The 22576-nt window shown below is 45.0% G+C and overlaps 1 protein-coding gene across 4 annotated transcripts; it reads right to left on the reverse strand.

The window, feature by feature from the left end:
• Window positions 1–9449: 9449 nt before the first annotated feature.
• Window positions 9450–21445, reverse strand: LOC148002266 (paired immunoglobulin-like type 2 receptor beta). Of its 4 annotated transcripts, none has more exons than XM_087579565.1 (5): window positions 21375–21445; window positions 20694–21077; window positions 18339–18528; window positions 16199–16229; window positions 9450–10406 (listed from the first exon to the last, which is right to left on the reverse strand). In XM_087579565.1, the coding sequence occupies exons 1-4, from the start codon at window positions 21421–21423 to the stop codon at window positions 16217–16219; spliced, it is 636 nt and encodes a 211-aa protein (XP_087435691.1). In that variant the 5' UTR covers window positions 21424–21445; the 3' UTR covers window positions 9450–10406; window positions 16199–16216. The 4 variants fall into 4 exon arrangements, with proteins under 4 accessions (XP_087435691.1, XP_087435694.1, XP_087435690.1 ...); XM_087579568.1 differs by having other exon boundaries at window positions 20694–21106; XM_087579564.1 differs by lacking the exon at window positions 9450–10406 and adding an exon at window positions 15355–15657.
• Window positions 21446–22576: the final 1131 nt, after the last annotated feature.

The raw sequence follows: 22576 nt of genomic DNA on the forward strand, positions 1-22576 counted from the left end.
TCCTTGAGACTGAGACTCTAGGAGAGCAAGCTCAAATTCACAGTTCCCAACTGTCCTGGCTGTGTGTCCACAGATTTTTATTGGGTCACAAATAACTAAGCCAGAGAAATACAGTGAATTTTGATATAAATTAAGTAAGTAACTGACATGAACCGTCCACATTATACTTGAATCTTAGAACCTGAGTTTGATCTTGAATATACATATGAAGAACCATCTCAACCTTTAATCCCAGCCCAAGAGGCAGAAGCAGGCAGAACTCTGTGAGCTGACAGCCAGTCTGTCTAGTTCCACTCCGAACAGAGCAGAGTAAGCTGTAATCTTAGTACTTTGACGGTGGAATTAGGATTGTCCCTGTGGCTCACTGGCCAGCCAAAGTAGTGTCCTTGGGGAATTTCAAGCCAGTGTGAGCACCTGGTCCAAAATTGAACAGATGAGACCTTAGAATCTCCTCTAGCCTCCACGTGTAGATGAACAAATGTGCACGCGCACAGGCGCGCGCGCGCACACACACACACACACACACACACAGCTTAATAGATCAAGCTGTTCATACATAGTATATACAAATTGTGTATAGTAGAAACTATATCATTTAAGCTGTACAAAACAGCTCAGTAAAGGGCAGAGGTCATTCCTTTACTGTACAAACATCATAGAACAGCAGTTTTCAACCAGTAGGTAAGTATCTCACCGGGGTCCAAAACAGGTATCTGGCATATCAGATATTTACACTATAACTCATAACAGTAGTAAAGTAAAAGTATAAAGTAGCACATGATAGGGTTTTTTTTGTGTTACAACATGAGGAACTGTGTTAAAGAATGGCAGCATTAGGAAGGCTGACTCCAGAAACAGCTATATTCTCTCTGTCCCGTAAACCCTAAAAACTGTGGTTTGAGATTGCACTAGGTCAATGTCAGCTGTAGCCTGCACAAATAATGAAGCTACAGGTATCCCTCTTGTAGTTGGACCTTGATGTGGTCATAAGCTAATGTCAGCACTTGTGAGGCAGATTCAAAACAGATTTCTCTGAGTTCCAGGCCAGCCTGGTCTACATACTGAGTATAAGGACAGTCAGGATAAATGCTAAGACCCTGCCTTACAAAAACTTAAGCACACAAATAAACAACAATGATAACAAGAGCCACTGAGTAAGGTCCTGATAAACACTGACAGCTGAAAGCATCCCCAGCTGCTGTAAGGCCATGTGTAGGACCACACAGTGACTAGGCTAGGCCTCAGGGTTCCATGGGGAGAGTGCAGTTACATCTGCTGACAAAGACCACAGGGACCAAAGACAAAACATCCAAATCATGTAAATGGGGACATTATAATTGAAGAGCCTGTTGTCTTGTGTGAGAGAGGGGAGGGAAAGGAAGGGGAACCGGAAGTTGGAAAACTGAAAGGAGACAGGACAGTAGATAGGAACAAATGACAAATGTGTCCTGGGGAACAGGGAGGGATAATGAGTGACTGTGGAGACAGGTGCAGTTTCGCTTAAACCAGACGATACCAAAATGATCCAGTGGTACCCACTATATTATCTGGGTTTAGGTCAAACTGTGTGGAGATGCTGCACACAGGGACCAATTAGAGCCCTGCCACAGAACCAAGAGTGTTCGCCATATTCTGGACACTTTCATGCAACTTGAGGTCATAAGGAAGGGTGTACTTGGGTAGGATAGCAGTTGCACTGGGAGGTTTGAAATAAGGGGTAGGGCACATGTTGAAGCCCAGGGAGTAGGTGTGGTTCTGTCTGAGCAGGGAATAACAGACAAGAGCAGAGGAGTCAGGAAAAACTTGTCACGATTATACAGAAAAGATGCTGCTGGAAGAGGTGTTAGCAGGGCCAAGGGAAAGGTATGTGAAGAAAAGCTCAAAGCTGTGGAGACTGAGGTGACATCTAGAAGAAAGCAAGCTGCAGGTGTCAAAGCCTGAGCCATGGTGGCTCACCATGGATGATGGAGAGTTGGGACCCAGGTATCGACTGCCATCTCTTCCCATCTTCTGTGGTGCTCAGGCATATGTTACAGAAGTATGTGGCCTGGTCATTCTCCTTCAACATAAGGATTCTGAAGAGTCCAGATATCTGACTCTGTGTCCAGTTCAGGCTGAGCCCGTCCTTGAAGTGCTCATGAATGAAAGGTAGACTGCAGTCACTTCCTGTTCTCATGCCCAAGTTCCTCTAGTACTTTTTCCTACTGTTTCTCTCAGGACAGAGAACATACATTGTAAACAAGTTTAGCCGGGGCAGAAGTCAACATCTGCTCCCAACTTGGACCATAAATGTCATGCCCACCTTGGCCAGAAAGGAAGACACAACACGGTCGGATTCTTCTCAACAGCCTTTATTGCAGTACTACCTCATTGCTGATATTGGGGACCTCGAGCAGCAAAGGTACTCGCCTTATATACACAACAGGCTATGGCTGTGCTACTTGTCCTCCAGGGATTGGCGGAGCATGAATCACCCCATTAGCATGGTACAACCCTGGACGGATTGGCGCCAGGGGCAAACCCGTGCATGCGCAGTACTGTTGTTTACCACAGGAGGGCACCGGATGTTGGCGCCATCTTAGTTCTCTGGGACTGCGCCCTACATCTCCCCCTTTTTTGTTTTATAAAAAAAAATGACTGGTCTAGATCATGGTACCATGCCAGTATGTCATTGCTCCTGTCTTAGGTCATTCCTGACGAAGACTCTGCCTTACCCATCATAGGGTAACCCTATTGCCATCAGGCCCCATGTCTTAGGTTGGTCCGGGTTTGAGGAAAGTTGCCCGTCTCTGGACACAATGACTAAACATGACAGTGACTAAAATGATCTAGGGCGAACTCTTAATCTTTCAAAGAGGCCAGCCATACGTTGGGAGAAACACCATTTTCAATGGCGATCATAGCTTGGTAAGCAACCGCTTTGTGTCTCTTTTTAAACGGCCAATAAGCCCGACATATACTCCGCATCCCAGGAGGACAATAGCTCCCCAGGCAAACATGCCAGCCCACTCCTTTAAAAAGGAGAAAGCGTTGGTAATCCATGAGGTAAAATCTTCAACTGTGATGGGGTCCAACCTAGGGCTGTTAATGACAGCAATTTGCATCAGCAATTGTCTTGATAGTCGCTCTGCTTTCATGGACCAGTTTCCTTTCAGATAATTCGAGATTTCTTTGCTCTGTTGAGAATGCTGAGAAAAGTTATCTTGCAAAGGAGTAATTTCCTCTAAGGGAGGAAACATAGGACAGCTGTGTCATATGATACAGTGCTTCAATTTGTTCTTGAATTAAATCTATCCTTTGATTAGCTAATAGAAGGCCAGATGCCAAATGAGTATTAAATTCTTCTTGTATCTCTAGTGCCACTGCAGTTCTTTCTACAATCTGATTGACAGTCTCAGCCGTCTGTACTTGATTAGTCATGGTTATTGCGGCTGTAGTAGCTGCGGCAGCAGATAGCACAATAGCTGAAATTATAACTGCTGTAATTCCAAAATCCCTTCTGGCTCTTAGCAAATTAAGAATAGGAAAGCTATCTGGGTTTGCCTCCACTGGGATTGGCACAAAGGAGGGAATCTTAACCATCACTGTGGTGTCATTGGTACTATCTCAGTATTCAGCTAAATAGCAGACTACATCAGAGCTTTTACAATTTAAAACATCATTGCTTACATTAGTGCTTATCAGAAAGAAAAAAGGTGATCTAACACATACTGAAGTACTAGTAGCAGTATCATTTGCCAAGAGGTTATTATATTGAATATTGACCAACCTGGGATCATTTTTTCTGGTAGCTGAAACATTATACAGTGTGAAGTTCTCACCCATCAACCTAGCAAAGGGGGTCAGGGATGTATATGCCCCTTGCTCATTGGACAGCACCCATTGAAACCAAGGCCAGAGATTTTCCATGCCAGATTTATTCTGTTTCCAATTAAATTGTGTTTTGCCAAGAGGTGGGGAAAACTCAAATACTGGCAAGAATTGTTTTGCTCTATGAAATGGACTCTGACATGGGGTAAAATCAGGTGGGAACTCTTGATACAGGGGGCAAGCGGGTAAGACTCTACAACGGGTAGAGTTATCCTGTGTATAGTTACCTTGCCCTGGGTGTGATGGAACACTACAATTATGCATCATAATCAGTGTTGTAATGTTCAAATCAGCAGAACTATTGACTGACGTGTTTCCGCTGGCTGAAGAGACCCCCTTGGTAATTTGACTCAAAGCAGCCAGGATGATCCCGGTGCCCATTGCACTGCCACTCATAGGATCCATCCAATTAGCTAATGTGGCCCTATGCAACCAAACACAGGGCAGGAAAGAGTTCTTAACAGTAAAACATAAGGTATGCGACAGAGAAAAGTTAGTGGTGGCATACTGTTGGGGCATTTCTCGATTTGGCGCTATACAGGGAACATCACTCAAACAGGAGGTGGAAAAAAAGGTTGGCAAAACAGTAGAATTGCTATGAATGGCATGGGTACTGGCCAGGATCTGGCAATAGCCCACAAGATGAGTGAATCAACCTGGATTACCATTCCCAGTAATAGTAGGATTCGTAGTCTTATCTTCAGGAAGAGCAGAAGGCAATTTTCGAGTCAAGAGCTCAGGTACCCAAATTGGATTTTCTTGATTCTGTGGAAAAACACAAACAGCTCCCCTAGATCTCAAAATCACAGGATCTGGGCCACACCATTCACCAGTTAAGACATCCTTCCACTTTACTTCTGCATTAGTCATAGGAGTAATGGCAGTATGGCGGTCCATGGCAGAGCGGCCATGCACATCTAAAATTAAAAAATTTAAAGTTAAAAGAGCTAAAGAAAGTTGTTCTTTTGGTGTCCAGCCGCTAGCAATTCCCTCTTTTTGTTTTTGTATCAGCTCTTTTAAAGTACGATGTGCTCTTTCCACGATGCCCTGGCCCTGGGGGTTGTATGGCAATCCTGTGGCATGGCCAACCTACATTGCCTGGAAAAAAGTCTGAAAGGACTTTGCTGTGTAGGCAGGACCGTTGTCCATCTTGAGACTATCAGGCTTTCCCCAGGCTGCCCATGCTTCTAAGCAATGACTAATGGCATTACGAGCCTTTTCACCAGTCATCAGAGTGGCGTGTATAATACCGGAACAGGTATCAACAGAAACATGAGCATATTTTAAAGTTCCAAATTGAGATATGTGTGTGACATCCATCTGCCAAAGTTTTAGCGGGATCAGACCACGAGGGTTAATCCCCCATGAGGAGGGTGGTGAAATTGAACACAATTCTGGCAACGTAACACCACATCCTGGGCTGTAGCCCTAGAGATGTTAAATTTTTGTTGAAGAGTAAAGGCAGGAACATGAAACTTGTGATGAAATTCTCTAGCGAGATCAACCGGACCGGCATGAAAAATAAAGTCTCTACGAGTACGAGCATCCACCAGGTCGTTATTACTGGTCATGGGACCAGGAAAATTAGTATGGGCTCGAATATGTTGTATGGAAAATTTATTTTTTCTGGCCCAAATCAATTTTTGTAATTCTAAAAGAATTTGACACACGGTACTAGTGGACCGAATTGGCCCTGCAATTTCACGTGAGCATACAGCATTAACTACATAAGCAGAGTCAGAAATTAAATTAAAAGAATCATGAAATCTTTTAAAAGCTTCCAATACGATTCACCAGGAAAGCGCTTATGCAAGCTAGGCAGAAGCAGCATTTGAGCAATTCTCTCTCCAGGGGAAATGACAGTGATTCCGGGGGGGGGGGGGGGCGGGAGGCTACCAGGACTTTTACTGTGCCTAAATAATCAGGGTCAATTACTCCAGGCACAATCTGTAAACCTTTCAGGGCAGAGGAGGAGCGTCCCAACAATAGCCCAACTGTATCTTTAGGGAGGGGTCCTCTAAAATCTGTGTCTACAGGCTGCACTCCCATTTGGGGGGTCAGTACAAGTCTGGTGGTAGAGTGAAGGTCCAGTCCTGCGGAGACTTTAGTGGCTCTCCTCGGTCCTTCGGGTGGCAAAGGAGAGGCCAAGGCCTCTGTTTGTCCTGTCCCCGTCTGTCGCCCTGCAGAGCCCCATATATTTGAGGGCCCTGGGGACGTGGGCCCTGTTGTCCATTTTTTGGCCATGCACCACCATATCCTGTCGATAGGGGTCGGCCATCCAAGTCTTTCACCGATCGACACACATTTGCCCAGTGGTTTCCCTTTTTACACCGCGGACATAGTCCAGGCTGCTTGGGTCTATCGCTACTTTTCCCCCTTCTCCTTTCAGGACACTGTCTTCAATAATGCCCTTTATGGCCACATTTGAAACAGGTATCCTTAGTGGCGGTTTTCCATAACTGTACCACAGCTGTCGCTAGGCCAGCATTAGTCAATGGCCCTCCCATTTCCCTGCAGACTTTCATCCAAATTTCTAAACCTTTATGTTTGTATGGTGTTATAGCAGTCCTACATTCTTTTGTACATTGCTCATACACTAGCTGTTTAATGAGAGGCATGGCTGTATCAGGGTCTCCGAAGATCTTAGTAGTGGCCTCTACCATGCGTGCTACAAAGTCTGAAAAAGGCTCTGTGGGCCCTTGCAGAACCTTGGTAAGGTTCCCGGAGACTGCACCCCTATTAGGCAGTGCTTTCCATGCCTTGATGGCTATTTCATTAATTTGGCTATAGACTTGTTCTGGATAACCAGTCTGGTCCAGAGCGAATCGCCCTAGACCCAATAGCATGTCAGCGTCCCAATGTCTCTGAGGGTCTACTCCTGAGGCCTTTTCTGTGTGCAGCTGCCTATGGTGTTGAGATGCAAATGGACAACTATGGATGACTATACAGACCATCATGGCATCCTTCTGTATGAACACATCAGGGATGCTCAGAGAAAACACCACCCCAGCTCCAAAGGTCACCATCCCCATGAGTGCTGCTGAGTTCAACCTCAAGAGGGTTGGGTGACAACCACTGTAGACATAACGAAAAAATTCCAGGACCCTTCACTTTAGCCATAAGAAGGCTTGATGACCACTCTATGACCCCAGTTATCTCCATTTACTCTCATGGCATTAGAGATAATTTTCCAAATTCCTCAGCAAAGTCCCATGAATGATACTCATTTGAGGCTTGTAATTGGTGGACTGGAGTTCAACTCTGTACTAACACAGCTGAAGCTTTATCTCCAATGTGCATAACAAAGACCTAAGTCCTCTAGTAGGGTGAGGTACTTAGCCAACTAACATATCTTTAGTAGCTTAAAATTAGCTTCAAATATTCTTATCTGGAGTAGTGTAACAGCTACTCCCCAAATATCAAAGCTCATTTTGAGAGCAAAGGTTTGTAGTAAAAATTTCCATATATATTGAAAGATTTAAGTTCTAACTTCTTACACTGAGGAAGCAACAAAATTACCTAATATAAGGCTGTTAGCAATCCTCTAAATCTATCCTGAAATGGCAGTTGGAGTAAGTAAACTGGCTGTAATGTTCTCATAAGTTCCAAAACCTCATCAATCCTTCGTAAATCTTGTAACAATCTCTACCTGTTTGATTTTTCCTTAATTAAAAATAAGTTTGAGTTAGTCAATGTAACACTGGCAATCCTTAATCACAATCTTTAAGTTCTCTTTGTAACACCAGAACACAGCCACAACTTTGGAAGGTCACCTGAGTTTTGAGTACATGACTAGGCAGCTGTCCTTAGGGCAGTGGAATTAGCATCAAAATGCAGATACAAAGTTTGACTGCCAATTCCTATATATGAACGCACGATGGCGTAGTCTCTAGTACCTCAACAAAGAGACATTGTCCTAAATTCTTTTAGAAGCCTGGTTCCTAGAATAAGAATTCCATAAAAACATTACCTCAATTTAGACCTGTTTCCCTAGGTTGGCCCATGTCACATGTTATCTAGAATGACTCCATCCAGATTACCAGCTTTATGTCAACTTTCTGTTACCAATATTATACCTTTTAACCGTATCCAATAACTTGAAAGACAATAGTCCATAACCAAGGCAAGTAGAGCATATTTATACATTTAAAACCAATGAGAAACAAAATTGAAGTGGCTACACATATCTTTAATATTTAGACCAAATACCATTTTTACCTTTTTAGCTATGATTATAAGAGAACCACCTTGTCACCTGTTGAGTCAAATAATAAGACAGGGATCTCTCTAAGAGAAACAGCTATCAACTCTTGTATCGAAGAAGCTGAGAAGCTGTTGGCACCTTTAAGATCAGCTTGTGTAGACGCTTAGCCTCTGGGCAGCTTCTCCAGCTAATCTAGACACCTGGCTCCAGGCACAGGGCTCCAAGGGCCTGATTGAAACTGTTTTTTATTCATTTGTTCCTTTTTGAAACGAGTTAAAACCAAGTCAAGGTGTGAACGACCGGCAGATAAAGTTTTTACCATTTTTTCTTTTGAACATGAAACATAAAACATTTAAACAACGAGAAACAAAAACCACAGACATACATTGACAGACATGGGGACATCCTGGTACACCAGAGACAAACAATAGACAAAGAGGGAAAAAAACAGATGGTGTTCACAGTGACTAGCCACTCCAGTGGAGTCGATATGGGCGATGGATTGTCTCAATTCCTGGACGAGTCCACCAACGTGTTGAAACCCAATTCCTGTAAGATACTGAGATATATTATCTGAGCAGCATGACTGACATTCGCCAATGGTATGGAAGTGAAACACAGCCCTGAATATTTTTACTCACAACCCAATTACATTAACTCCATCAAGCTGTGCATGGGCACTGAGATGTCCTTTTGTTTGATTCTCCTGAATAAATTTTCAGGCGGTCTGCTTCTATCAAATCTGATCAGTATGACTCTGTAAAGCTGTCGTGTCAGCGAACGGATGCCGCGGCGTCCCGAGAGCCGGCGCCGGAGCTTAAGCACACTTCTTACAGGCACAAAGACAAAATTTTTCTCCCAAAATGCTGTGTTCCTTTTACCTCCTCCCTTCTCCTCACCCGGGGCGTTCATTCCCCAACCTTTCACTTCTGCATTGGAAGGGCCTGGTGCTTGAAATCGATCAGGATCCTTTTCTCGTTGCAACCTTTCACTACCCTCTGTTTCTGACACTCCGCCGCCTCGCCCTTCCCCCAACACTCTCTGCTTTGCTGTTACAGCTGGGCAGTTCCCACGCAATCTCTGACGCCGTTTGGCGGTAACTAGAAACTCAAAGGTCAATAGAAACAACCCGAGGGCGGCCAGAGCAACCATAAAGGTTCCTGCCGCATCCGGCAGAGGACTGAGCTGGAACAGATTAAGGCTAAACATGGTCTCTCAGAGTCTTACCCCCACTCACAGCTTCTGGACTTCTTCCATGAAAGGGAGCCTCCTCTTGGCACCGGTGATGATGTAGCTTTTTTGTGTCCCGGGTTCTTGGCACCAAATGTCCCACGCGTGACTTCTCGCCGGCAAGAAACACTCGGGTACATAGAAATCCTTACTGTGACCAAACTTTATTATGATCTTAAAGAGGAAGCCTTGGCGCGCCAACATGGTGTGCTTATATACACCCTAGCGTGGCACATCCACACCTGATTGGTTGTTTACCCATGATCTCATCAGGCACGCCCCGGAGTGGGCAAAGACCTGGCATGAAGGCACTCTTGCACATGCGCACAGTTAACTTCCTGAAAGGGAGTCGGCTGGCGCGGCGAAGGCTGGTGCCATCTTGTAATGGCGGAGGCTATCCTGACCTTCCACATGGGGCACAGTGGAAGCCAGCGCCATCTAGCGGTGGCGAATGTTATTGTGGCCCTCTACACATTGGTACCACACTGCAGCTATGACACACTGTGCCTGAAGGAACTCTATCAAGCATGGGTCCGAATGGAAAGTTTCTGTGTTCTGTTAGGAGCAGGTCTGCTGACTATCAAAAGTTAAGACAGACTGAACATGGCAAAAAGGAACTATCCTAGAAGAGAACCCAGAGTCCAGAATATCAACATGGCAGGAAATGAGAAAATTAGTGTGTATACTTGGACCTTTCAGGAAAAGCCCAACATGGGCATTAAACATGACATGTTGTCTGTCACTGAATGTAAAGCATGGAGGGAGGGGGGTCAAGTTTCTAGATGAGATGGCAGTGTGCAGGGAATAAGGGAGAGGGGAACCCTGATTCTCAGGCTGTTATTCTCAATATGGACCCTGGTCCTTGCCCCTGTCCCACTGACTTGTATCCTAAACAGAGTCTGCCACTCTCTTAGAGGTCACACATGGGAGAAAAGGGTCAAGACAAATACTGAGAAGGATTTCTTGGAGTGAGACTTTCATTTGCTGGACTGGTTCTTCTTCTGACCTTAAGGTCTACAGGAAAGATGAGCTCTCTGCTGGAAGGATAGGAACAAAGTTTTTCCAGGGGTGTTCACTCACAAGATCTCTTCTGAATTGTGTCCTGTGGAGAAACAGGTTTCTCTGAGAGGTTTTCAGTGATAGAGCTGTGATTTATTGGAAGTAACAGAGGCTATATGAAATTTCCAAAATGATTATTGGTTATAGGATGAATGTACATGATTGGCTTGTGCTGAGGGTCTGAGAGAGCTTCATTTGCATGAAAAGATATTACAGGTTATGGATATGTCTCTATGGCAAAAAATGAAATTAGACCTGTAATTCGGCCATCTTGTTATTACTTCTTCAATAATGGCAGAGATGGGGGTGGTACACGCTTCTTGGACCTGAATATGCAGACTGGAGAAGGAGGGAACACTCCTAAGTTCTGCTCCTCTCAGAATGTGATTTTCTGGCTTGATCTTAGTATTGCTCTGAACTGGCTCCTTGAATTGTTTTATGTATTATCCCACATTCATTAAAAAGTATTACAAATTCATAAACACACAGAGAACACCAGTCAGGCTCTCATGACCAGAGAAAGACAGGATGACATGGGACCAAAGGAGAGGACATCAGAGCTGACATGGATTCCTAGGATGTATCACACATGATCCTGCATCCAAGTGCTCTCATTCCCATGCAAGAAGTAGGGAGGGTGGTGATATGCAGGGTGGGTCCCCTCAATCACTACTTTGAAGTAACGCACCTCCATGGTGAGAGGTCATGGCACCAGGAGGTCTGTTACCTGAGGACTAACAGATGATGTCTCACCAGGAGCCTGTGGGTGATCCTGCCAGACAGAGGACAATTGTCCACAGTCAGATTTCTCCATGTACCATTTGAGTCCCCAGGAATCACACCCAGGTAACTGTGTTAGGCAGCATTTCTACTGAGCTCCATATCTCACTGCCATACCCTGATTTGCTGTTCATTAATGTAGCATTTAAAAATACTTCATTTTCCATAAACTTATAAAATGTTATGACCATGATGATCGTCTTGAGAAATCCACACAGTTTTGGGGGGTTTTTTTGGTTCTTTTTTTTTTTTTCGGAGCTGGGGACCAAACCCAGGGCCTTGCGCTTCCTAGGTAAGCGCTCTACCACTGAGCTAAATCCCCAGCCCCCACACAGTTTTTTATACCATGGCTCTCATGGGTATGCATCTCACCAATTAGGCTAGACTAGCTACATGGTCAGCCCCATGCCTCTCCCTGTCTCTTGCTCATGCAGGGCTGGGATGACAAATTCCTGTCATATCCCTGATTTATAGTGTGGCTGCTCCAGATCAACCTCAGGCCCTGCTACCCATGTACACCTCTCTAGCTGAATCATCTCTCTTGCTCCCTTGCCTGCCTCTCATAATAAACTTCCCCAAAGGGGCCCCAACCTTTTGGGATGACAGGTGATCATCTGACAGGTATTTAGGCTGTGGTTTGACCAAGCTTGTCCTTAAATTTGTTATGTATTCAAGGATGATCTGAAACTCCTACAGACCTTCCTATCTGTGCCTCTCCTCAGTGGTGAATACAGGTGTGCATAATGCGTATCCTTTGTCTCTCAGTGGACAAAGAACATCATTTTCTGTCCATGACAGGCAAAAACACACTCTACCAGATGACATCTTTGGCTCAGTGAGGTAAGAAAGTCCTAGTGGCCATGAGCACTCACCTCCAGATTTAATCTACCTTACCCTGCCTATCAGAGGTCTCTGGGTAGAAGGTCATCTGGTTACTAACCCACCCAAGGAGGGCCTGGACCTGACAAGACTGCCATAAGTCAGCTGCTGGATACCACGTTTTTGATACAGCAGCCTCTGGTGGGTTCTAAGAATGCCAATTACGCCCTGTGCTCAGCTGCACTGCTGCCACCTGCTGGCTCCTTAATCTCAAATCATGAACTATTCTTGGGACAAGAAGTCTGTGGTTTTGGTGTGCACACAGGGCTTTTGCATATCACAGTACCATGGGAAGTGTCAGGTTGCAGGACAGGAATATGAGTGATGCTGAGGGAGTAGCACATGTGTCCCTACCTACCCTACACACCCCAGAATGAATGAGTAAGTATTACTTAAAATATTATAACCCACATTGGTCATGGGCCTACAAGTCTAGATTTGGGAGGAGGAAGACAGAAGCACATGGATCTCATAGAGTTTGAAGCTGTATGGTCTATGTATCCAGATTTTAGACAGCAAATGGAGCAGAGTGAAGACTTGTGTCAAAGAATAAACAAAACTAAAACAAAAACAAATCCAACAACATGACCAATAAATCCCAGCCAAACATACAAAAGTCTATGTATCAAACAAAACACCAAACAATCAAAAACAGAAACAGAAGGTTGATGGTGAACTTGGAGGGTGTTGCTAATTACCATACCTGAGGTTGTCCTCTGGACTTCAATACCTGGGCCCAAACTTACTTGCACACACATGCACCAGATCTCAAACACATATCATGCAAGGATCCTTTAAAATATAGTCTGTTACAACATATTGCCCATCATCATCCTGACTAAACAAGGCCTCCATAAGATGAGACTCTGTGATTCTTGACACTCTACTTCCTGACTTTGTTCACAGCATTCAGACTCTCTGACTTTATAACTAATTAACTTATCCCATGACAGCAGGGGGAGAAAACAGGCTCAACCCTTCCTGTTTCTCTGTAGATGATCCAGAGGCTTCCCTCAGATAACACATACTGCAGGTTCTGTGAGCCCAGCAGATACCCTCATAGATGAAAACTGTCCCTGTCTTCTCCATTCTTGTCACCACTTCCTTACACACACACTAATTGATCTCTCTTCCCAAGTGACAACACAAAGATCCAGAGTGTGATCACAAAGTAATCCCCCAGGCTGGTGCCGGGACAGAGTGGAGAAGCTAGAGAGGGTGGGGGAAGGATGGCAGCTGGTGGTGTAGACCTGGTCCTCAGCCTCAGATGAGCTCCTGCCTGCACCCCTGCCCAGGGGAGTCCCCAGGAAGAGACTCTATACTGTGGTCTAAAGGTCCAGTGAGTGGGACTATGGAAACAGTTCAGTCTGCCCCAACATCTGCTGATAGCCAAGGATAGAGACATTTATAGGTATGTCATCAAGTTTGTGGTCACAGAAACAGAGAAACTCACAGCCCCCTCCTCGGGGTTATTATATTTAGCTTAAAACAAACCAAAATCAAAAGAAATAAATGAACAAAAAACAGGAAAGTGTTAATACCCTAATATGTCGGGAAATTTAGTACGATGCAGCAGCAGGAGATTTTTCTGACATTAAGGCCAGATTTTATTGTGTACGAAGCAAGTTACAGGACAGTGAGATGTATGTAATAGAGAAACCCCCTCCTCCAAAACAGAAGAAAACAAAAAGAACATACAAAAACTGAAGTACTGTTAGTCACATTATATTTTATATAAATCTGGAGAGAAGCTAAGTATCATATTCAAGTTCTCCATCCCCAGGGAAAAGGGAGCTAAGTGAGGGTCTTTTCTCATGACACACTTTACTGGTTTCAGTTTTGTTAAGCTTTGCTGTTGATTTAAAGACAGCGTCTCATGTAACCCAGGCTAGCCTAAACTCAAGAAGTACCAAGAATAGCCTCTAATTCTGTGGTTCACAAGCTTCCTAATGCTCTGACATTTCCTCATGTTGGGGTGACTCCAATCATAGAATTGTTTCATTGGTATTTCAGAACTGCAATTTTGCTACAGTTATGATCATAATATAAACATCTGATATTCAGGATATCTGAAATGTGACTCCTGTGAAAATGCTCTCCGAGCTTCAAAGCGGTGGTGACACACAGGTTGAGAATCAATGTTACAATTGATAATATTCCCATCACTACCTGTCAATTGTTGGGATGACAGGAATGGTATGATCCCCAATTTCTTTTAGTCCTTTTTCTTACTGATCAGTTTGGTCTAGGGAACATAAATTCCAAATACGCATCACCAGGGCAGAAGCCAATATCTACTCTCTAGTTGGAACATAATGTTCCCTTTTGGCAGATCAGAGACACAGTCTGCCTAAATGTATACAACCTGAGTTAAGCACATATGTAGAGATGAGAATGTTGACTCTGTAAGTCTTTGCTCTGGGCTTATCTCTGGATTTTCCCTCTTATGCAATAGAAAAGGACCTGAGACGTCACATGACCATTTGAACAAGTGGATTAGGGCCCTTTCTTACAGGTGCATGAGACTCCTTGAGATGACTGGACAGACCAGCATCTTGGCAGCCTTCAGGAATGACCAATATCACCATGCCCCTTAGAGTTGCAGAGTTCAGTCTCAGGGGCTAGGATGCAATCACAACCACAGTAGACATCTCACAGCTGTTCCAGGACACTTCACTTTGGCCACATGAGTTTTGGTGACCTCATCATGACCAAACGGCTTCCAAATGACCAAGAAACGGCCCATGGATGATATTCATTGGAGGCTTGTGATTGGAGAACTGGAGCTATTTCCATACCACTTCATTTATGGCTCACTATGGCTGGTAAATCTCTTTAGAGCGTGGCTGTGAAATTCTTCTGTCATAAGAAGCATGGTTTCATTCCTTCTGGATCACTGTGGATGGTTTCCTGTGTACCCACAAATTTTTATTATAAGGTGACCTGCTGACTATCAAATATTAGGACAGACTGGACTTAGGAAAAATTTCCCATTTTAGGAGAGAATCGAGAGTGCAGAATGTCAACATGGAAGGAAATGAGAAAGTGAGGGCATACAGTTGGGCTTGTGAGTAAAGAAAGCTCAACATGGGACCCAAGCAAGCCATGCTCTGACACTGATGTGAAGCATGTGGGGAGGGGTGGGCTCTGGATGAGATGTCAGCATCCAGAGAGTAGGAAGAGGAGAAATCTGATTCTCAGGCTATGGGTTTCAATGAAGACCGTGGCCCTTACATCTATTCCAGTGACCTACACCCTAGACATAGTCTACACTCTCTAAGAAGTGTCAGGAAGGGAAAAGGATGGGGGCTCAGCAGACACACTGAGATGGATTGTGGGAGTAAGATATTTATTAACAGTGTCAATAACTCCATGAGCAGAGAGAGAACAGCACAGCCAGGCTCTCAGGCCCAGAGACACACAGGAGGACCTTGGTTCCAAGGAAAGGGTATCTGAGCCCCCATGGCAGAAGTGGGGGTTATCCAAGAATGATTTTCACAGGAGAATCCTGCAGCCATTAGCTCTGACTCCCAGCGAGAAGACATGGAAGGCTGTGGGATGCAGGGTGTGTGATCACCAACACCTACTTTGATGTATACTTGCCTCCCAGGTGAGAGATCCTAGCACTGGGGAGCCTGTTGTTTAAGGAATAAAAGATTATTTGTCACCATAATCTGGAGGCCAACCATGAGGCACAGATGACAGTGTTCTCTATGTTCCATTTGGGTCCCCAGAAATCATTCCCAGGTCACTGGGCTAGGCAGCAGACTCCATTTCCGACTGAGCTATCTCCCTGGCATATACTATGTTTCTTCCTTAATGTGTAATTTAAAATATTTCAGGTAACATCAATTTGGAAAATATTATGTCCATGATTCATCACCTTGAGTAATCCCCCTCGTTTTTAAAGACACAATCTTTCACAGGCCTGAACCTCACGAGTTGTTCTACATTAGGTGTTCTGCCAATATGTCTCTGCCCGTCTCTTGCTTGACCAGGGCTGGGATTGCAAATTCCTGCCACATCCCTGGGCACAAGCTCCTGATCCATCAAACTCAGGTCCTACCCCTGTGCCATGCGTTTCTGACTGAATCATCACTCTGGCTCTCTTCCATGCCTCTCATAATGAACTCCCCATCAGCTCCTCTTCTGTCCCTTGAGGTGACAGGCACTCACCTTACTAGGCTTGAGGCTTTACTCTGCTGGCCTGTAGGAGAAGAAACTATGTCAGTGGGTCAGCCACACTGGTTCTCATTCCTGCCTCTCAGCTGTTCTCTGTGTGCAGACAACAGGAGTGGATGAGAGCATCACACATGTCTGCTGCATCCAGGCAGGCAAAGGTCTGAGAATCAACAGGACCTGACACCAGGAGTCTGCCTAATTTCTGTACAACACAGCATGTCAGATGACTACTAGTGAACTCACCCATATCCTGTCTCCCTTTCAGTCCTTTTCCCTACTCTACTTTCTTGACACATCTCTGCCTTCTCTGCTCTGCACTCACTGTGTCTCCCTCTTGCCTCCCTGAAACCTTGCTTTCTAGCTGTCCCTCTCAGTGTAGGTTGCTGCATCCTGCAGTTTCAGACTCAGGGATTTAATTCCAGTCAGACTTCTGCAGTCATTCAGGCTGCTGCTCTTCCACCTCTCAGTTCTTCTACTTACAGTAACAGGGCGCAGAGCCTGTCTGAAACAGTGGGATGCACATTTAAATGTTCATTTGTAAACTCCCATTACACTCCAACATCTATGCATCTCTATCCATATCCTGTAGTCCCAACAGTTTTAAATCAACTCTGACCTCAGTTCACATGTAGGTCTTGTGTTGAGTGTACAAGACATTTGGAGACCAGTGGCCTACAGCTTGCTATGTAACTGTAGATAGACTTGAACCCCTGATTCCCCTCTCTGGATTTCTCAATGGTGGAATTTTTTGTCCTCCTCTGTGTCTCCATTTTTATTTCTAAGAGTACCCATGAATATTTGAAGACAAATAATTTATTTATACAAAAATGTAATGGGATTTTGCAAAAGAACATTGTATTTTCAAGTGTATGTGTGTGTGTGTGTGTTTGTGTGTTGTGTATGTATGTGTGTTTTGCAGGGACATAATGTATAAAATTTTCCGTTCTGCCAATATACTTGAATTTAGAGTACTTCTTTAATCTTTTTGTAAAATGTACTTTGAACAGAGCATAACCACATGTGAATATTTGCAAATGTGAACACTCATGTGCTGCTGGAGGACAACCATGGGCATTTTCCTTTAAGAGCTGTCTGTCCTCTCTGGATTGTGAGACAGGTCAGTCATTGTTCTCACCCTGTAGGTAAGTTGGGCAGAACAGGGAGCCGCAAGGATCCTAGTGTATCAGGCTGTCCTAGCATCTGACAACTTTTTTTTTAATAACTTGAGTATTTCTTATTTACATTTCAATTATTATTCCCCTTCCCAGTTTCCGGACCAACATCCCCCTAGCCCCTCCCCCTCCCCTTCGATATGGGCTTCCCCTCCCCATCCACCCCCCCCCATTACCACTCTCCCCCCAACAATCACGTTCACTAGGTGCTCAGTCTTGGCAGGACCGAGGGCTTCCCCTTCCACTGGTGCTCTTACTAGGCTATTCATTGCTACCTATGAGGTTGGAGACCAGGCTGACAATTCTTTTTTTTTTTTTTTTGGTTCTTTTTTCGGAGCTGGGGACCTAACCCAGGGCATTGCGCTTCCTAGGCAAGCGCTCTACCACTGAGCTAAATCCCCAACCCCTGACAATTCTTTATATGGCTCCTGGGATGATGCTCGTGTGACTGTTTGTGGAAAAATCACTTCAACTGAGACACTTCAATGGGTGTTTCATGATTTCGCTGAGGAGGGTTAGTCTTCTGGTGTCCAACTCTTTTGCTTGTTGTAGTGTTAAGTTCTCCATACACATTTCTTTCTCTTTCTGTGTCTATTCATTTCCATTTTAGCTACACATGCCCAACTCAAAGAGGTGTCTCTACTCATACATATCACTTCCTGTAACAGGTTGTCTGCAAAAGCTGGTCTACCCTCATTTCTTCTACAGCAGACGAACAGTCACCCCTGAGGTTCCTGTGTGCCTGCTTGAATTCCACAGGAGCAGGCACTGTGTTCATCTGCATTTGCTCCTCTGATTTCCAGGTGGCCAGGAAGGACAGCAGGCTCCATGCAGTTCTTGAGGAGTTCAGGCACATTTCCCTCCTTCTGATCTCTTTACTGTTCTCTGCCCTTCTCCATCTCCCACAGCTTAGAACACTCCCAGCGGGGAAGCTTGGGTGAGGCCTCTCCTGGACCACTTACCTTTGCTTCCACCACAGGAAGATCATCCATCCATACAGGGGGATGATGACCACAACTTTGGCCAAGACCATCCCAACCATAGCTCCCAGGTTCAGCAGTGAAGGATTCCTCTGGTCCCTTTTGTCCTCCAGGCCAGCTGTGGGGACTGCAGAGGGGATGATAGAGGGGCTCCCCATGGTAGTATTGAGAGCTGTGGAGAGATGAGAAGTGAGAAAATCTTCCTGGAATGAGGTGAGGAATGGGTGAGTGTCACACCTTGTCTCCTCGGTTGGATGTGGGATGCAGAACAGCTGTTAGAAGTTCACACAAGGACGGGAACACATGCTTAAGGCTGAGGCTCCAGAAGAGTAAGCTCAAAACACAGTCCCTAACTGTCCTGGCTGTGTGTTCACTAATTTTCATTGGCTCACAGATAATTAAGTTAGAAAAAATACAGCGATTTTTTTTTTTTGCTTAAATGTATGTAACATACACATATGGTAAGTTCATAATGAGTTTGCTGCTTGGACCCAAGAACCTGAATTTGGTCCCCAATATCAATACCAAGAACCTGGTGAAGTGTGCATGACCCTTGATCCTAGCCCAAGAGACAGAGGCAGGCAGAGCCCTGTGAGTGGACAGGTAACCTGGTCTATGTGTCTAGTTCCATGTCAAACAGAGCCAAGGGAGCTGTAATCCTAGTGCTGAAGAAGTGGAGACAGACGTGTCCCTGTGGCTCACTGGCCTGCCAACCTAGCCTCCATGAAAAATTTAATTAAAGCCAGTGAGAGAGCTTGTCCCCCAAAGTAAGGTGGATGTGACCTTAGGGTCTCTTCAAGCAACTACATACATAAACATATGTACACACACACACACACACACACACACACACACACACATACACACACACACACACACATCTGCCTTTACAGACGCACATGTTCATACACACTGAATACGCCAAAATGTGTAAAAGAAAAAACGCAATTTTAGCTTTTTGTGTGCAGCTCTCTCCAGGATACAATACATTCCTTTGCTTGAAACACATAACTGAGATATTTACCTATTTGCCAATTCTATCCCAGGGGTTTTTGACCTGGGCATCATTATCCATCATGGATTACATATCAGGTATCACTCATTTCACGTATTTCATTGTGATTCATAAAAATAGGATAATTAAAGTTAGAAGTACCAATGATATACTTTTAGGCGTGTGGGTCTCCAGAACATGAAGAACGGTATAAAAGATTTGCAGCTTTAGGAAATTAGAGAATGACTAAACTAGACACATACATAAAATGGTTCCTATCTGTCTACCTCCAGGCAGCAGCTCTAGTACAGGTCAACATGGTAGCTGTAGCCTGCACAGATAACTGTGCTGTACACATCCTCTCATAGTTTGGCTTAGGACAGTCAGGAGGCACCTCTGCATGTGGTGGCACATGCTCTACTGTCCACACTCAGGAGGCAGAGGCAAGCCAGATCGGTGTGAGTTCGAGATCAGATGGGTCTATATACTGAGTATTGGAAAAGCAAGGCCTACAAGCTGAGAAACTGATATAAAATAAATAAACAAGATAGGAAGGAAACAGGAAATAAAGAAGTACTCACATTTAAGAAAGTGGGGTTGTGGGGAGCAACAGAGAAAGGTTGAAGGAAACAATGCAGCAACACACAGGACCCAGACTCTCTTGGTCCCTATGCAGGAACACAAGTCACTACAATGGGCTCAGGGCTCTCAATCAGGGGACTCCTGTTCCTTCAGCACCAGAGGGGCTGGAGGGATCAGAAGACAGAGCAGCCACATCTTGGAAATGGAAACACTTTCTTAATCATGTTCTAATGACTGAATAGACTGGGGAGAGAAGATAGGTGTGTCCTGGGGAACTATGAGGTGAAATGAGGGACTATGGTGACATGTGCCAGTTACAGTTAGACCTGAGAACACCAGAACATCCAATGGCCCCTACTCTATGTTCTGTGCTGACATTTGAGCTATGTGAGGATGCTGCACAGAGGTACCAACTAGAGCCCTGCCATAGAAACAAGAGAGTCGGCTCCATCCTGGAGATTTATATTCACCTTGAGGTCACAGGTGAAAGAGGGCAGGACTGTAGTTAGTTTTGGGAAAATAAGGGTGTGAACTATGGGGTACTGAAGCCTAGAGTCCTGTCTGATTCTGTCTGAGCAGAGGATGACAGACATAGGAGCAGCAAAGACTTCTCCCAACTGCAAGGAAAGATGCTGGTGGCAGATGTTTGGACGGGACCGAGGGAAAGGAATATGAAAAGAAGCTCAGACTTGTGGACCCTGATGTGATATCTAGGGAACAAGGAAGCCACAGGTGTCAAAGCCAGAGTCATGGTGACTCACCATGAGTGATGAGATTGGTGCCAGGGACTGACTGCAAAACCTTCATGCCTTCTGTTGTTTGCAGAAAAACTCGGCCGAAGTATGTGGTCTGGTCATTTTTCTTCAAGTTCAGGATTCTGAGGACTCCGGATCTCTGACCCTGTGTCCAATTCACGATGAGCCGGTCCTTAAAATGCTCATGAATGAAACGCTGGGTGGAGTTGTAGATGAATTCCCCATGGAAGTGCTTCCATTTCCAGGCTATGCTCATCTGCGGATCCGTGGCCAACTCCCAGGGGAAGTAGAAGGAGAAGGGGATCTCGATGGAGCTGCCCTGGACTCCAGAGATGTTAGCTGGTTGGTTGAAACCAAAGTCATTTACTCTTGTGTATCCTGCTGAGTTGCCTGGGAAGGACAGGGAGAGTCTGAAGCCACTGCAGGGATTTAAAGGACAACCCTGAGCATCCTGAGCCTTCATCTGAAGGGAGGGGTGGGACACAAGGCAGGACTGTCCCTATGGCTGCAGGGACAGCAAAAAGAGGGAAGGGTTGGGTTGTGCTCACTCTGAGTGCTGAGCTCTCTTAGGAAAGAGAGGCCTGGCTGGCTCCTCTACCAGACACTCTACACAAGACACCCACTTTTCCCAGCCACTCTGTCCCCTCCTCTGGTTCAGTCCCTGCTAATGAGGTCCCCACCACTCACCAGTGTGCAGACATGCCGCCGACAGCAAAAGAATGAGGATTCGAGCCATAGCCAGATTCTGTTCAGGAAGTGAGGCAGGATTCTGTTCAGGAAGTGAGGCAGGATTCTGTTCAGCAGGGCCGTCAGGAAGTCGAGGATGCCCTGACTAGGGACACTGGGGCACTCAGCAGTCCAGAGAGAATCAGGGTAAGTAAAAATACATGCTCAGACATTCTCAAAGGGAAGACTGAGTTGGGCACGACCATCTCTACCTCCTTTTGGACAGCAACTTCCTTTACTGATCTGGCTGCTTCTTTTCCGATGTTGCAAAAGATCCACCCTTGTGGTTACTGACAACATGGCAGTGTTCTTGGACCCAGCCCCCACTTTTGGTTGGGAGACATATCCTAGCCCTTGGCCTAGCTGGTTCTCCTCTCTTCCACCTTGACTGTCTACCTTATCTACACTATTCAATTTTCCTAAGTGACTTGTAATCTCTCTGCCCCTTTCCTCTATATTTCTTCCTTCCCTCCCCCTCCTCAATCTCTTTTGTATTGTGTCCCCCACTGTTGCAGTAAAAAAAAAATTTTAAAATAGTTTCTTTTATACCACATTAGTGCCAGCGCCATAGGGCCACATGGCATCTGTTGGATATTTTCATTTCAGTCAACAAAGCTTCTCACACACTATGTTCCATCCCATTTCACACTGCCGATGGCTAATCTCTCCGCCTAGCAACAATCTCTCCAGCCATCTAGTTCCCAAGACAGGTTGACACGGTGCCGGACATACACATCCCGATTCCATGGTAGCCCAGTGTGTCCAGTCACCACACAATCTCTTGAACTCAATTAAATCACCACAAGAAAGAACACACAACACAATAACCTCTGATCCAATTGATAAGATATAAATGTCCACCTAAATAAGATATAATTTGCTCATCTAGACACATAAAATCCTGTACACATCCATCCCTTAAGAATAGTCATAACAACTGGTAAATGTGGAAAAATCTCAACCTCTGCCTCCATGTTCTCTTGGTTGCCCTCCCTCCCGCTCCAGTCTTCTCCTCCTCTAAAACTTTTCTCCTACCCAGCTTTCCTTTTTATCTAATTGCAGGACTCATTCTATCCTATACCTGCCTTCACCTACATAATGACATCAACCTATATTTCACCCTTTCTGTCTAATTTTTTTTAAAAAAAAACTTTATCTCAAAT

The sequence above is a fragment of the Rattus norvegicus genome, chromosome 12 (genome assembly GCF_021556685.1).
Source record: "Rattus norvegicus strain SHRSP/BbbUtx chromosome 12, alternate assembly SHRSP_T2T, whole genome shotgun sequence".
In the NCBI taxonomy this organism is placed as follows: domain Eukaryota; kingdom Metazoa; phylum Chordata; class Mammalia; order Rodentia; family Muridae; genus Rattus; species Rattus norvegicus.

Bases quoted from the DNA above. Each gene is read 5' to 3' on its own strand.
- LOC148002266 (XM_087579565.1), bottom strand. From the start codon at position 21,423: ATGGCTCGAATCCTCATTCTTTTGCTGTCGGCGGCATGTCTGCACACT. The intron at 21,078-21,374 runs GTGAGTGGTGGG...TGTCCTTCCCAG, and splicing joins GGCGGCATGTCTGCACACTG to GCAACTCAGCAGGATACACA. The intron at 18,529-20,693 runs GTGAGTCACCAT...ATCTCTCCACAG, and splicing joins CACCAATCTCATCACTCATG to CTCTCAATACTACCATGGGG.